This window comes from Bombyx mori, chromosome 13 (genome assembly GCF_030269925.1).
Source record: "Bombyx mori chromosome 13, ASM3026992v2".
NCBI lineage: Eukaryota > Metazoa > Arthropoda > Insecta > Lepidoptera > Bombycidae > Bombyx > Bombyx mori.
In genome coordinates, this window is record NC_085119.1 from 10107797 (window position 1) to 10120732 (window position 12936).

Sequence of the window (12936 nt, forward strand, 5' to 3'; positions counted from 1 at the left end):
CTCTTCAATGTTTTATTGACGAATTAAAAAGGAGGAGAAATTCGTGAGACATTCGTAAACAAGTATAGGAGGAAGCGCAAACGGGTTCGCAAATTGAGTATGCGAACCCATTTGCACAGCATCTAGGTTTGCGAATGAATGTTTGACGGCCCTTCACATGCGCGCAAACATTCGTACAATGTACGAATATTTGCGCGCATGTCAGTGGCCGGCATAAGTGTATGGACTTTTTGGCGGGAGCGCGAGGAGTGAAGTTGTGTGATTTTTTTTATTTTGTCTGTTTAGTGTTTCTTTAGGTTTAAATGTGTAATTACGGTGGTTTATTTATCTGTGAAGGTGCACAAGTGTGGGAAAATGAAACAAAGCCGCTGGTCGTAACTTTTCGAGATCCTCCAAAAAGTCTACTGAAAGAATTAATATGACCACCATTTTACTGAGATTATATTTCATCCCGTATCATCTCATTTCATTTTATTTAATTTCATCCCAGTTGATTAATGTCTCAAATTAATCAAGTTCTTTTCGTTTCATTTCACTCCATATTATCATTTTTCATAAAATTAAGATTAAAAATTAAAATAAAATATGACTTAAAGGTCTCAGTTACCAGGTCATAAAATTCCTTAAATAAAAACTATTAAGTATTTTATCTATGTTAACTTAGTTTTTTTTCTTGGTGAGATGTATGTATGCTCATAGTTTTACGTTTTAGGTGAATTTGTTACATGTTTGTACTAGTACAAAATTTACCAAATGCACACAGAAAATTTCAAAACAAAAATCTCCGGATTTAAATACTACATGGCAGACAGAAAAACTCAAATATATTAATTGTTCTATGCTTTAGGAACCTGGTGACTAATGAAAATTCAATAAATGGGTTAGTTTTATTTAAATCAGTAGAAGTTTAGGCTACAAAAATTATAAAGTTTTCTACTAATGTCAGGAATTATTAAGTGATTTAAATCAAATTTGTGAAATTTCGCGTACTTAAATTTCAGTGAAAAATGGCAGGAAAAGACAATGAAGTTCTGCTGCAGGCATTTATGGTGAAGAGGTCACAAAATAAGAATTTATTTACACCAGTAAATTTCAAGGAGCGCTGGGTGGTCCTTACTCCTCGGTCTCTAATTTATTATGATTCTGACAGTGAAGTAAGTCCCATAAGTCTTCTCTTATTAACATCCTATGACAATTTCTTCTATTCCAATCCTCTAAAACCTATAAATGACTGGTTTTTTTTTTTCAAATTTCCCTTATTGTAAATTAATAGCATTTCAATGATCCTGAAAAAAATTTAGCTTTCAATTGTTTTGTTATTGAATGACAATTTAAATACTCAGCTAGGAAAACTATAAGTAAATAAGATTATAAAAAAGAACCTTAATGATGATGAAAACTATATTCTGTCACTAAGCTAAGCATAAGTTGTTTTAGTTGAATCATATTTTAAGAACGGGTTTTCAGGAAATTACATACACACCCTGCAAATAAACCAAATAAATACCACAAGTTTGTGGGACATGCTAACAAAATATTAATTTCTAAAATTTTATTTATATATTTATAACTTCATATACTAGAAAGTATAAAGGCGGACTCAATGCCATAGGCATTTTTTAACAGTCTACTTTAGGGGAGTGCAGAGATGAACCTTGGTAGTGTGAAGGTGATATTACTTAAACATATGTGTATATGTAACATACATGATATTTATAGATACAAATACTCGTACTTAAATAATTTTAAAATTTTCTTATGTTGATAACACTACTTTTGTACTCTCTCGCTCTGTATCTACAACAATGATGTCTTGTACATTGAAGAATTTTTGGGTGTGCATCTGTGATGTGAAAAATGATAATGATGGTTTTAAAATAACAATTTTTTTGTCACTTTTAATAGTTATTTTTATGATTTCTATGGTTAAAATGCAAGATAGGCTTTTCTAAACATTACTTACCTTATAAACAATCAGGGGGCCTGATTGCATTTTATGCACATTAAAGGGCAATTACACTTAGGGATATTTGAGTCGTCTATTATCAAAGGTGGCAATCTGTGCATTTGGACAAATTTTTTTTATTGATATGTCAATACAGATTAATTTGAATATAATCGTCTCCTTCAAAGAATACGGTTCAAAACTTGCATTAAATAAAGGTTAATAGTTAACCTGTTATTTATCTAAGATGTCGTTCCGAAGAGTTTTGTGACTGCCAATGGAATACAACGTCAATAATTCGTTTTTCTGATTTACCAATCATCGTCCAAAAGTCAGATTGCCGGCTTTGATAATAGTCGACTTATTTGTTAAGGTAAATTTGGAGAGTCGATTGAGATTATAGATCATTTACCAACCTGAAGAGAGCTGTTATAAAGAAAAAAATGGTCACCTCAAAATGCTTAGTTATCCTGAATATTCCCTTAGTTATCTAGTAGGTATGATTAGATATAGCCAAGCACATTTTTTTCCTTCTGCTATCTAAGTGTCTTCCCTAAAATACAGTACTAACAAAAAATACTGATTCTGAACAGGAATAGAACCTCTGAAATCCACTGTAACAGCAGTCATGGTGACAATTTATTAGATGATTGAGGGAAGTCTGATGGATTATTACCATTTATATTAAAATTAGACGATGACCGAGCTTTGTACGGTATTTTTTTAAATTTATATGAAAAAGACAAATAATATAAAATATAAACAATTCATTTTCTTGGTCTAACCTTAAACCAAACACTCATTGGCTTCGGGTGGCTTAACAACGCCATCTGCTGAAATAGCTTAATAGTATTATTATTCACCAATAGATGTCGGGAAGAGTCATAAAGTTAATTATCGATAAAGTTGATTATTGAAAACACGAATTAAACAACATTTTCTGAAATTAATTCGTAGCTAGATCGATTTATCGCCCCCGAAATCCCCTGTATACTAATTTTTATAAAAATCGTTGGAGCCGTTTCCGAGGTTCAGATTATATATATATACAAGAATTGCTCGTTTAAAGGTATAAGATCTAGCTCGACTACTGCAAATGGTTAAGGCATATAATATTTTCTCAGTCATAATCTTTTCTTCCCAGTTTTGAGATGGAAAGGAGGAGGGCAAAGCATTGTAGATAGTAAATAACAGGCAGATGCACTGATTGTTTGAGGAGTTACTTTAGAGTACACTGACATCTTAGTCAAAACCACATGCAATTTGCATGCATGCATTTGCACCAGACCTACCTAACAAGATTTTTTTTTATTGCTGAGATGGGTGGACGATCTCAAAACCCACCTGGTGTTAAGTGGTTACTGGGGCCCATGGACATCCACAACGTAAATGCGCCACCCACCTTGAGATATAAGTTCTAAGGGTCAAGTTTTAGTTACAACGGCTGCCCCACCCTTCAAACCGAAACGCATTACTGCTTCACGGCAGAAATAGGCAGGGCGGTGGTACCTACCCGCGCGGACTCACAAGAGGTCCTACGGCAAGTTATGCCGCAAGTAGCGTTCTTTTATTTTAAAAAATAAAATAAAGTCAAATATCGTTGAAATTTTTGTTAAAGACCCGAGCGGAGCCGGAGCGGGCCGCTAGTATTTTATATGTAGCTCTACATATGGGCTTGCATCAATGCATGAGGTGCATCAACATTCTATAACTTTATTACGAAACAGTCATGCATTCGCGTTTGATAGGTGGGACAGCCGTTATTTATTTATTTATTAAGTTATGAAATACGATTGACATATCGACCCCGTGTCTTAGTGTGGGTGAAGGCATTTACGTTGAGATTTTAACGGGCTCCGGGAACCACTGAACGCCAGATGGGTTGCGAGTTCCATTCTAATGTGGTTGAGGTCTCAGTTGTAGTGTATAACGGCTGTGTCACCCTTTTGAATTGGAATGCTTAACTGCTTCGCGGCAGAAATTGGATGATTGTGGTACGAACCTGTTGGAAAATTTCTTGAAGAAAAAAGAAACTACTTCCTGCCCTATGTGCACGATATTTATTTACATCCCTCCGCTACACTATGTATAGATCTTAATTTTTTCGTAAACTTGTACACACAGTGTACAGACAGATGTACATGCAAAATTCCCCAACGAGTTTCTCACCGGATCTTCTCAGCAGGTCGCGATTTCGATCCGATAGTAAATTCATTCGCGAAGCAGATACTCTTGAGTTTTTAGGTCTCCTCTGGAGGCGCTCGGGTAGCTGTTAGCAAATCCCATCCCTCCTGGCTGAGCCCGTGCTCGCCAACCTGTTCTGGTGAAACTGGAAACGCCATCGGGCCACCAGTAATCCTTCAGTAAAAAAAAAGATGGAAAAATTATAAGCGCCAACAGTCTAATATCTGTCTTACATTTATCCTAAATACATATAATATTAATACTTCGTAATTACACCTGTGTAACAACATAATTAAATATGCAAAATATATAATAATATATACGTCTATATTTTTTGTTTAACAATAATCTTATCATAATACTTTTTTGTGTGTTATGATATTTATTTAAAATGTATAATAGTAAAATGTGGTAGTAGTGTGGTGATAGGGCGTCTTGTCAGTGCACACGGGTAGGTATCATCGTCCTGCCTATTTTTGCCGTTAAGCAGTAGGTAATGTGTTTCGGTTTGTAGGCTGAGGCAGCCGTTTTACTATAAAATTGAGACTTAGAACTCATGTCTCAAGGTGGGTGGCAGCAATTACGTTGTTGATGTCTATGGGTCTGATAATTACTTGACACCAGGTGGCCGTGAGCTCGTCCATCCATCATTTACCATCAGTTATTATACACATAAGCCTTCCTCTTCAATCACTCGTATCTATTAAAAAAAACCGCATCAAAATCCGTTGCGTAGTTTTAAAGATTTAAGCATACAAGCATACATAGGGATATAGGGACAGAGAAAGCGACTTTGTTTTATACTATGTAGTGATGTACGTCAACAAAATACTACTTCAATAAATAGAAATCATACAACAAACAAGTTGACCCCTAACACGCTTAACCGTTATTAATTTAAAATCTAGGATTGCCACGACGTTATTCGCCGACCAAACAAGCACTAAAATGTAGGGATCTGTGATTTGGGGTACCTACAATTTTTGCGTTTTTTTTTGTAAACATCTTTGCTCTACAGACACTTCTTCTTCTGCTGTAGTTATATTTTAGTGGAGTAGTTATATGGTCAGTGGTGGATTTACACTAGGGGCAGTTGGGGCCAGTGCCCAGGGCGGCAAATTTTTGAAAGTAAAAAAAAATTTTTTAGTCGATTCAAGATTGTTCAATATAGTTAATTAATCATTTTAATTTTTTTTCTTTTTTCTTTTTTAAGTAATATAATTATGTGACACCCTTAGTCCAAAATTTTTTAATTGTTAGAAAAAAAACAAATAATTATTTATGTTTTTGGAATATATGACGAATGATAAGGTTTCCGCAATAAATTAGTTTTTTAATTTTGAAAAATAAAATATATAAACTATAAGTTTAAGTAAGATTCCAGTATTGGGGCGGACTTTTTTCCGGTGCCCAGGAGCGGCATTAAGTTTAAATCCGGTCCTGTATATGGTAGTTAGAAGACTGACTGAAACGTGATCACGCCACATCTTAATGATGTAGATTTTTAATTTTAAAATGTAATCATTATTTCTATAAAAAGTAATGAATTTGTTTTTTCCCGTTGCAATCCAAGATGTGATGTCAAATCTAAGGTAAGTTTACTAGAATGATGCTTACTAATAATCTAAGAATTTTTACACTTCTACCTGGAATTCTAATCTCATGCCGTAGGTAACTTTTGTTCTGCATACATGAATGTTGATATCGAATGTGGTACAGTAATACCTGAGTTAACCCCTTATACCGCTCTACCGCTTTTAGCATATCAGAAAATCCATAACAATGAAAATAAATTAAGTAATTATAATCAATGTTGTGTAAATCTTATATTGAATATTTTTCTGAATAAAATACTTCAAATTTTACTAATAATAGCAAAGCCATCTTATAACCGAAGTTAAGCAGAGGAACTCACGACCTACCTGGTATTAAAACGTGATTCTAGTTCAGGGTTACCCAAACTACATACCTTTGCGGGGGCTAATTAAACTACAAAGGCGGGTGGGCCCCAAAAAAAATTTTTCAAAAATAAAATAGTTTTCGGGAATTACCCCAATAATACTATTATTGGGTAATTCCCGAAAACTACCGACAACTATTTACTTTTATTAAGTAATTATTAAAGTAAGTATTAAAAGTATATAAATATTTACTTTTAAATTATGTCATGGGAATGGAATGTTACAAGAATAAAGATAAATTATACCAAATATTGATTATATGTTTTGACAAAAAATTCTATTATACAAACTATTTATATACAAAACATGCGTCGCCGGTCGTAAGACGTAAGTGGCCATTGTTACCACACCCCTATTTTGGCTGATGCCCAGTGACATGAATGCTATGATCTTGTGACACAGAATCAAAAATTCAATAGTAGATATTCTCAACCACAAACTGTCTCCTATAAACCGGAAGCGATGACTGCTTCGCTGCACAAAAAAACAGGACATTGCTAGAAACGCGTACGGACTCTCATAATGCATTCCTATAACAACAAAAAAAACTTCTATACTAACTAAAAAATATTTAACATAACTTTTACGGTAACATGTATTAATTAGAATTATAGAGAAGAATAAAAGGTATATATCAGGAAAACACACTTCGTTACAATTTTGGTTTATACCATTGCTGCATTGACTTGGGTTTTAATCAGGATAAGGGTGAATATTGAATGGTAGGGTACGGGCGCATGCGCGGGCAGGGTGTGTCCTGTCGTCCATTGCGATGCTCAGTGGCGAGCTCGCCAGTTTCGCAACGTCACCTGGCATAATTCACCCGGTTCTCAAATCCAATTCTTGGTAACTATTCACTGAACCCTACAGATATGTTTGTTTAAAATTGAATTTAACAAATACCGACTTTAACGAGGTACGTCTGTAATATTTCCAATTCAGTTTTCTGATGTAGTCCAAAATGCTTCAAACATATCATGCGTAAAATCTAAAAGCTTACAATTAATGGTGAATTTTTTTAAATACATTTTAAGACAAAATGTCAATTACATTAGTTAGGATATCAAAATCTCAATTCCAAATGTGCGGCTCCTTTTAAGATATATTCTGCATACATTTATTGACCGGCGTTTCAGCCATTTTCTGGTCTTAATTGTGTGATGAACATAGAACCCTAATGATACATAATATAAATATATAATTATTATTACTTTTGGGCACGAAAAATTAAAATTGCTACAAACTCAATTTTTTTATTTATTTAAATGTTTTATTATTAAACATATTATATTCTGTTTTAAAAATAGATATGCAACTTACCAAAAATGAGTGACTTGTGTGGTAAATTTTATTAGTTTTAAGATGACCTTGTATAAATAAATTGTTTCACTATATAACCCTAAAATTTTTGTTAGGGCCACTCTAAACTGCGGTGCCTCCATTTTCTTTTCATAACCCTTAAAACGTAAAAATTTGTTTAACACAAAACAAATTAAATTAAACCTTTGATTTTGTAATAATAAATAATACTATTAAGATGTAATTTGGTGCGTATCTTACGAAATTCAATTCAATTTAATTGATTATTTAAAATGAATATTAAGTTAGGATAAACCTACAATTAAAAACAAATTAACACTTGATGAGAAAGTTTTAGGTATAACTGAGAACACTGTCTGTTTAAATAGTTAAAATATAGTAGTCACTTATCGCAGTATAATAAAAGGCTACAATTAAAATATATTTTTTAAAGTAATTACTCTTTATCGTTATTTTTATGATGACGCTATTTCGCGATGATGCTTAGAAACAGTTCTCGTCTCTTAACAACAGGAAATTGGAGGAAATGATTTGATTGATGCAAGAGCATCGGTACCCGGAAAGCCTCGTTTCGAAAGGAAGTTTCGATGAATTCAGAAAGGGAGCTGCTACCCGAGCTCAACTATTATGAATTGTAAATCAGCAAATAATTTCTCTTTTCCTCTATAACATTTCCAAATAATGTCGAACAGTAATAAAAACGTATCTACAGAATGAGTGAAATTTTCTCGCGGTCGAATTCGAATCAAAAGCAATATAATAATATGTAAATACATAAGCGCGGTTTCATAGTCTTAATTGTGTACTTTTATTTATTTATTCATAAAAATCACAAATAAATTATTGAGTAAGCTAAAAATAAAATAAAAATATAATATTACCTATTGTATAATGCGGATCTGTTCGGTTTTGGTTATTTTGTAGTGTGACTAATTAAAGTGCCAGTGCTAGTGACATTTCCGTTAGACCTCGAAAAAACAAGAAATGCCGTACTTTTGGACTAAACATTTATTAGAATTTGTTAAACAACTCGTGGCTTTTTGCGAGATAATTTTTACATTATTGGCATAGCAAGTTAGTAAACAATGTAGGTGATGAATAATTTAACGGTTTTTGTTACGCTTGAAGCTTGAATATTCTAGACTTGTCAAAATAGCAAAATATTGGAACATTTGAGCATTCAGTCTGCATCTGTAATAAACGTATCTTTGATTCGAATAGCAATTTGTAGTTTAGTAGTAGTACTAATGTGAAACAGAAACAGTAAGATTGTGTGATTGTGAAAGACAATTGGAAGTTGTTCTTGAAAGTACTTAATAACGTTAAAATTTCTATTACATAAATTAGATGCGTGCAAAGTTTGAAACTACGTCGATTTTTGTGTGTCACAGAAGCGTAAAGAAAGGGGCCGTATAGCAACAGAGACTATACATACTGTCGAAACTGCACAGTTGGGAGAACTAAGTAAGCAAATACCTGACAGCGACGGAGAAAAACGACCCACGTACAGGTATCCATTTCAGGTAAGAAAATTGAAAATATAACAATTATCTATATTTGAATGTTATTTTATAAAAATATATGTTGTTTCATATCAATAATTATCGATCTTGTATTCAGGTGGGGTACTCAGAGCAGAATTCAGACTATACGCTATATCTAATAGCTGGCGACCACACTGAGCGCTTACGTTGGATTCACACCCTTAGATCAGGTACAAAAATACATTAAAATACAGGCTGTTCATATTTCAAAGTCGTTAAAGAAAAATATTAGTATGTAAATGGCTCAGAATTTGGTTTTTATTAACTTGAAACTTACTTTTTAATTTGAAAGGACATATGTGACAAATTTGGCAGTCCATTTCAAGTTGACCAAGTTGATTTTGAAGTGATCTATAAGTGTCCCTCTATCGTTATGTGTTTTGATCATTATGTTTATCAATTGCCTTATTTTCGTAGTAGCAGCCTTAGTAAATTGAATTCAAATGACGAATCATTAAAATCTCTAATTACATTCCCGGAATAATAAAATTTCCAAAAGGGGGCTTGGGTTATATTTTTAATTGGATTGCATTCTTTATTCCTAGTTGTGAGTAGGAATAAAAAATCCTCGTATTAAGTAATTACACACACTTTGAGACATTTGTTTGAAGTCTCAATTGTAAAAAGGCTCTGCACTCTTCAAGCCATACGATTGCTTCGTTGCAGAAACGCATATAATACACCTTACCTACAGTATAAGGAACATTTATATAAAATTTATAGTTCCTGCTAATATTAAGTAATAGTTGCACCCATTATACCACTGTCCTTAACAGTCAGAGTCAGTCGAGTTTGCAAAGATTAATCGTCGATAAACTAATAAAAAAATAACAATAACTAATAAACAAATTTAAATCAAAAAATTAATTTTATATAGTTTGTGTATGTAATTCTCGTCGGAGTCAATATCACCCGGCCGTGAGGTCTGCTCGGAGGTGGCCGTGCTGTGACGCCGAACGTCGCTCTGCACCGGGGTGCGCCCTAACCGCCGTTTGGCCGTTACCAGAGCCCGAACTAGATTTAATACAGGAAGAAAGCGACAAACTCTCCGAGAACGCTACACGTGAGTAATAAAAATTGCTTTTAAACAGAGCAATTCGTCGTTGCCAACCAATATCTGCAATGTAGGGAACATTCCGGAAGTCGCGACATTCTTTTAGGACCAAAAAAAATCTTATCAAAAAATTGTTCTTGCATGTAGCCGATATTGGGTTGACAACGATGAATTGGTATTAGGACATTATTTTTAAAGATTTATTTGCAGAATTACATTCCTTTCTTGTAAAAAAAATGCTTTCGGTTAACATAATGAACTTTTATAATTATAACAGCTAATAACCATCGATTTAATTAAATTAATATCTCTTACATTTACATCGATAATACATGATTCGATTTTTAAAAGTACGTTACCCGGAAGACTCGATTACATTAAGCAAAGGTGTGGCGTACCTAGTCGTTAGTTTTCAAAAATGGTTCTCGTGAACGTTTACGGTCGTAGTTCGTTCCGCATCAAATCTTCATGTAAATGATGTTTTACGAACGTACAAGGTTATCCTGTAAGTTCTCACGAATTTCAGATGTCTATTTATTTAGATTGGTTTATTAATTGACAATTTAAAAAATATAAGGGTACGTCCAAAATGTGAAGTTTAATAACGCTAAATCATGCGTGTATTCTTTTTACAAAAAGTCGCATTCGCCAAGAAGCTTTATCCTCTAAACGTGTTGTTGAAATAATCTGGTAGTTCGATTAAATCTCACTCTCTATTTTAAATATCTTGGTCACACTTCTTGTGATTTGCTCGGAAGTTATAGATTAAGTTAAGTCCGCCTTTATACCAATATAATTTTGACTCTTCTATTGAGTTAGGTTTCTATTTAGAATAAATGAAAAATTACACTGTACATATTGCGATTTTTTAATTGTACAAAAACAAAAATGTAACAACCTACTAATTTAATATGTTCTCATAGGACCTTTTACATTATATGCTATTGAAATAAATAAAACTTTTGTATATTATTCCGTTATTAATTCTCATTCAATAAAATTCCTTTCTCAACGAACCGAGAAATGTAAATACGGTCCTAAGGTATGTTCCCGGTTCCGCCCTATGATTCATATCTGATAACAAAAAGCCAGACCTGGTTTCAACTGACAGGATTTTTTGTTGTGTTATTATAGTGTTGTGGTCAAAGCTTGGGCGTACCGGTTCGTTCGATACAACATTTTGATATATGTATGTGCATTTTTTTTATTGGTTGAGTAAGGCAGATGATCTAAGGTCCATCAGGAGTTAAGCAGTCAACGAAACTTTGTAACATAATAATAGTGTGGGATTCAGCGAATTATGCTCTTGCTTGGGCAGATGTTAGCAAATTTTCTCAGGCTGAGCCCCGTAATTCGCCTACCAGTCCGGCGAAACGAGAATAGCCCCTCGAGGCTACTGATAGTTAGGTAGGAAAAATAAAAATTACAAGGTTTTTGCGTTCGTAGTTCTTTTATCTATAGAATTATAAATGAAATGGATCGATTTGTGAGTTCAATTACGATCACACCAATAAAATCATTTTAAAGTTTTTGCAAAAGTACAAATTGCAATGCCCCTGGCCTTTAAGAACACTATCGCATACAATTTATTCCATGGACAAAGAGATACTCTCTAGCTTTGTACAATTTACTGTATACATATTCTATAAATTAGTTTATGACATAATAAGTAAAGTAACAACTTCTCTGAACTTAGAACTTAGAACATTAAAAAACTTTGTTACTTTGTTGTCCAACAATTAATTAAATACACGAAATTGTTATAATACGCTAATTAAAAGGTCTTAACAACAAAGCATCACCATTCAGATAACTTTATTAGATGCCATCACAAGGCTTCTGTTTGGAGAATTGTATAATCTCCACTAGAAGTCAATCGTTTGCTGTTGATGACGTGCCTTTGTTTTTGTCACCTTCTTACCTTCGGGTTTGCCGACAAGTGAAAGGGAGACCTAAAATATGCGCCCGCGCATCGAATGGTGAATGTAGGCCGCGACCATCTTTGAAGCCCTCGCTCCTCGTCTCAACAACTATAAAGCCTTATTCATAGTTACTTAAAAGTTTTATTGATGGAGCTAATTTTATTTATTACTAGCGACCCTACTAGGAGAGTAAAATTTATTATTGATTTTATTGGATTTTATTTTATACAATACTAAAGCTGAGAAAATTTTATGTCAATTGCTAAAACGTTACGTTAGAAAATTTAATATGGTGATTAAGTTTTCTTAATATTTCTTATCTTCTTAATTTCTGAAATTTTCTTTTTTTTTTTCATTAAACTTTCTCCTTACGATCACAACAAAAAAATTATATCCAGTTTGTTGCCGGCATTCTGAACTTATGCGCGTACATACATTCCCCTAAACAAATTATATGTATATAATAATATAATATATATGTATGTATATAAATTTCTCTAAACATTTATAGAACCGCAAAACTTTGATTAATAAAACTGTGAAATATACATGCTACTTCTAGTAGATATTAATGACATCTGCATATTTTATTTGATTTGCAATAAAAATGAGACATACTTAAAGTAAGGCTAGCTGGTAAAAAAAAAACAAGAAATTGAAGAATACCGGATTTAAGAAATCAATAAGAAGGTTCGTTATTGATGTCTTATGAAGATTTTATGCGGTAAATCGACACAAGTATGCATAACGGTTTACCATCGGTTGTATCGGTACTTCGACATTGTAGAGTGTAGACAGTCACAGCCGGAGTGTCGCGCGTGACGTCCGGTGCTAACGTCCTGTTTCGATGTTGCCGAACAAATCCGAGGACGAACCAGTAGTGGTCATCAAAAAGAAATCCAAGATACCATGTCTGTCGTTATCTTCGTTCCTGCCGGCTCTGGAGGGTACGGTATACCTGTGACCTCTATCAGTGGCCTCGCTGCCGCCGGTTGCGTTCACCGTG

The 12936-nt window shown here is 33.5% G+C and overlaps 1 protein-coding gene and 1 long non-coding RNA gene across 14 annotated transcripts in view; one reads left to right on the top strand and one right to left on the bottom strand.

The window, feature by feature from the left end:
• Window positions 1-644: 644 nt before the first annotated feature.
• The window catches only part of LOC101745569 (tyrosine-protein kinase Btk), a 31620-nt gene continuing 19328 nt past the window's right edge, over window positions 645-12936 (top strand). For 2 of the 12 annotated variants that reach the window (XM_038014765.2, XM_038014766.2), the window contains exons 1-5: window positions 645-880; window positions 1002-1154; window positions 8802-8933; window positions 9031-9124; window positions 9832-10017. In XM_038014765.2, coding sequence (XP_037870693.1) covers window positions 1008-1154; window positions 8802-8933; window positions 9031-9124; window positions 9832-10017 — 559 coding nt within the window. In that variant the 5' untranslated portion in view covers window positions 645-880; window positions 1002-1007. Of the gene's footprint in view, window positions 881-1001; window positions 1155-5702; window positions 5722-6697; window positions 6937-6986; window positions 7007-8489; window positions 8498-8583; window positions 8720-8801; window positions 8934-9030; window positions 9125-9831; window positions 10018-12700; window positions 12878-12936 lie in introns of those variants that run through there. The other 10 variants (XM_038014767.2, XM_062671838.1, XM_038014771.2 and 7 more) reach the window with 10 other exon arrangements.
• LOC134199987 (uncharacterized) lies at window positions 876-8541 on the bottom strand. Of its 2 annotated transcripts, none has more exons than XR_009974707.1 (4): window positions 8292-8541; window positions 7411-7547; window positions 2397-4303; window positions 876-1286 (listed from the first exon to the last, which is right to left on the bottom strand). It is a non-coding gene; the product is annotated as an uncharacterized LOC134199987 (long non-coding RNA). The 2 variants fall into 2 exon arrangements; XR_009974708.1 differs by having other exon boundaries at window positions 2397-6620.